General features: G+C 46.3%; 1 protein-coding gene across 1 annotated transcript; it reads right to left on the reverse strand.

Annotated features, from left to right (window-relative positions):
- Positions 1-556: 556 nt before the first annotated feature.
- Positions 557-2,566, reverse strand: LOC103419320 (F-box protein At1g70590). Its single transcript, XM_008357440.4, has 4 exons — positions 1,961-2,566; positions 1,664-1,797; positions 1,319-1,501; positions 557-1,014 (listed from the first exon to the last, which is right to left on the reverse strand). Exons 1-4 carry the CDS (start codon positions 2,481-2,483, stop codon positions 847-849), a joined length of 1,008 nt encoding a protein of 335 aa, XP_008355662.1. The 5' UTR covers positions 2,484-2,566; the 3' UTR covers positions 557-846.
- Between the last annotated feature and the right edge of the window lie 889 nt (positions 2,567-3,455).

Consider the following 3,455-nt stretch of genomic DNA (forward strand, 5'->3'; position numbering starts at 1 on the left):
GATGAAAAAATGAAAGAGAACCGACATAGCTTTTCGTGTCGTTTTGTTGATGCACAAAACCGGAGGATCTTAGAACAACGTAAATCCGGCCGTGAACCTGCAAGAAAGTAAAGAACACAAGATGTATCGTGGTTCACCCCAATGTTTGGGCTACGTCCACATTGATGTTGATTGTATTTCTCTCTAACTGTATGGATGGGTTACAAAGGTGAGGGGAAGTCCCCCAGAGAAAGAGAGAGTTTGAGAGAGTTTGTGAGGGTATCGCCCTCTGTTGGGTTCACCGAGTCCGATTTGTGAGAGGGGGAGGGGGGGGGGAAGGAGTCCCCTTTTATAGAATAAGGGGCTCCTCCCTTTACATAATTATGGGCTGGGTGATGAGGCCCAAATGTTGAGGCCCAATGTGTCAAAGTCTGAGGCCCAATATGTGTGGTACCAACATGTTCGATACGGGCAGTGGACTAAATATACCTGAGGGCCAATTCACCTGTCGCTTGCTCCCCCGCTCCTTCTGCAAGGCGAATCCTGATCAACCTCAACACGTCCTGGAACCGTGAGATTGATATTGTAAATTCACTTCATACAACATGGTTGGACATCAAAAATCCCTTTACGGATACAAGCAAATCCTCTCATGACATTCACAGAGATCCTAAGTTCACAGTTCGGATTTCTGTACAATAGCACTTACAAGCTAATGCTAAAGTAGAACTGGTATTTCAGCTACAGTATTACTTCTACATCAATCGGGCCACACTTATAGAAGAACGAAACTACCATCACTCATCAGAAGAGGATGACTACGCAACCTCAAATGGTCACAGGAACCAAAGGGGTATTTACAAACCGTCAAGAAGATGAGGACGAAGCACGCCAGTTGTCGACAATACGCATTGCATGATCACGCGAAGTTGCTGAAAGCTGTTGAAGAATTACATTCTTGACATGAGCTGCGGCACTTTCCCCAGCTCGGGTAGCAAGTTCCAAGTACACTACAGCTTTCATCTTTTCTTGTTTCTGCAGATATTACCATCAAAACTTCAATCAGTCATATACTACCACATACCATAACAAATTAAATACTTATCTGGAATACTTGGAGCTAACGGAAGACTTTGGAGCAAAACCGAACGCAATAGCGTTCTATGATTCACACAGCCGATCCCACTTAGTAAGGCTTTGTTGTTGCACTTAGTGGGATAAGGCTTTGTTGTTGTTGTATGACGAAAAAGATGAAAGCTGCTAGGCTATTTGGCCATACAATCAAACCAATGGATCCCGCTAAAACAATAATTTTATGAATGCAACACATGATACTTACAGAAAAAAGAGCGACCCCATACTCATATTGAGCTTTGCTGTGACCGCAATCAGCTGCCTGCTTCATCCACTTTCTCGCTTGGCTATAACTGCGAACCAAGCCTTCCCCAAATTTGTAACACAGCGATACATTATACATGGCACGCAAATAACCGCCTTCCGCAGCTTTCAAATACCATCTAGCCTGTATGAACAAAAGAAAACTTGTCAAATGTCTGAATAAGGAAGCACGTCGGGCAGACAGCGAAGCACACAGTGCCTAATGCTATCATCATACAAAAATGGCTGCAACTTAATAGCTGGAAATTAAATTGGAACTGCATTTGGTTAGGATATGATGGCGTACCGCCTCTTGTATGTTACGATCCACCCCGCGGCCTTGATGCAGACAAAGTGCCAGTTGGTACTGAGCTCGGGTATGGCCGTCGTAAGACGCACAATATAACCATTTTACAGCTTCCTTTGGATTTGGAGGTTCAGCTGCATTTTTCATAAGCACAATTAATGCAGCACTGATTGAAAGCAGTACAATTGCACCCAGATAGAACGTACGAGTAAATTCCAATCCCACAAAAAATCAAATTCTATCACAAATTTTCATAATTTCAATACTAAAATAGTAGATAATTAGTATAATTAATACCTTGCAAATACGAAATCCCCAAATTGCACTGCCCAGCAGGGTCGCCCAGTTCCGCAGCTTTCTGATACAAAGCGACGGCCTTCTCCTTGAGGCCCCTCTCCCAGTATATGAGCCCGGCGTCCACCATAGCCATGGGGGAACCACAAGCCGCACCCATCAGAAACGCGTCGAGCGCCTTGTCCGTATTCCGACTGACTCCTCCGCGGCCGTGCTTGAACCGCTTCCCCCACCGCATGTACATCATCGCCTGCCTCAGCTGCTGCAGCGCCTCGCACCACGCCTTGCACGCCAACGACGCCGCGCTCAGGCTCGGGTGGCTGAGCGTCAGCCCGATTTTCGTCACCAGTTCTACCGGCAGCGTCGAGTAATCACGACGGTCCGTTGATGATGATCTACTAGCGGAGGTTCGATTGCCGTGCTTCTTCCGGTGAAGATCGCTGTGATTTCCGCCCTTGGCGCTCCATAGCGGGAGCGCCTTGAAGCGGGAGCCGTCCGATCGACCAGGCCACGTCGTCTGCTTCATCTCCGTTTACCAGAGGATTTGCAGACTCACAGTCACTCTCGCGGACCGACCGACAGTTCTGTTCATATGATTAAATATGGGCCAATCCGTAGTGTACCCTGATGGTTGGTCTTTTACTCATGCAGGCCCGTTGGCCCACAGCCTTCAGCCCAATCCTTCTTTTTTCAATTAGGTTTTTTTTTTTTTTTTTTTTTTGTGGAACAATTTTCTTTTTGAAATCGAAGAGGCGTTTGCTTTCTCAAAAGCTGGGCTGCTTAGAGACCACGAGGGTTGATCTCATAAATCGAAGAGGTGTTTGCTTTCTCAAAAGTTGGGCTGCTCAAAGACCACGAAAGCCGATCTCAGAAATCGAAAAGGCGCTCGCTTCCTCAAAAGCTGGGCTCCTCAGAGACCACGAGGGCCGATCTCAGAAATCGAAGAGGCACCTACTTTTCCAGCCTTGTCAGCACCTGTCACACGTACACTCAGTTTTGCGGAAATTATGGGTATTCTGTCGAAGACTTCTGGGGAAGTAGAAAACACATGAATCTTACTGTCCAATCACCCACTTCCCACACGCAGCAATAGCTCATGGGTACCACATATAACTTTGCCAAAGTTCTCTGCCAAAGTTGAGCACGTGAAGCTTGCAGCTCCCACTACATCGCTCTGACCAAGAAGGGTAAAAGAATAGCAAAGAAACAGCACTAACAAAGTTTAGACCCATAAATTTTGAAGGTCTAGCTACCATATTATTACCCACAAGGGTAAAGGAACAGTACCACTGTTGGATAATTGGAAAGTCCCTGTGTGTCAACCTCTGTGCCTCGTGGCAAGGTAGACTAGCAAACATGCCCAACCTTTACTCACATTCGAGAAAACACTCCCAATAAGATTGCTTGCTCCAAAATCGAAGAGGCACCGTCCTCCGAATCTCGAGAGCCAGACTCCCAACATGACTACTTTCTCAAAAATCGAAGAGAGGGTAAAGGA

Source organism: Malus domestica, chromosome 13 (assembly GCF_042453785.1).
Source record: "Malus domestica chromosome 13, GDT2T_hap1".
NCBI lineage: Eukaryota > Viridiplantae > Streptophyta > Magnoliopsida > Rosales > Rosaceae > Malus > Malus domestica.

What these genes read in the sequence shown, in the direction of transcription:
- LOC103419320 (XM_008357440.4), bottom strand. Translation starts at nt 2,483, where the DNA reads ATGAAGCAGACGACGTGGCCTGGTCGATCGGACGGCTCCCGCTTCAAG. An exon ending in GGGGATTTCGTATTTGCAAG is followed by an intron (nt 1,798 to 1,960) that starts GTATTAATTATA and finishes TGAAAAATGCAG; the next exon opens with CTGAACCTCCAAATCCAAAG. An exon ending in ATGGGGTCGCTCTTTTTTCT is followed by an intron (nt 1,015 to 1,318) that starts GTAAGTATCATG and finishes TAATATCTGCAG; the next exon opens with AAACAAGAAAAGATGAAAGC.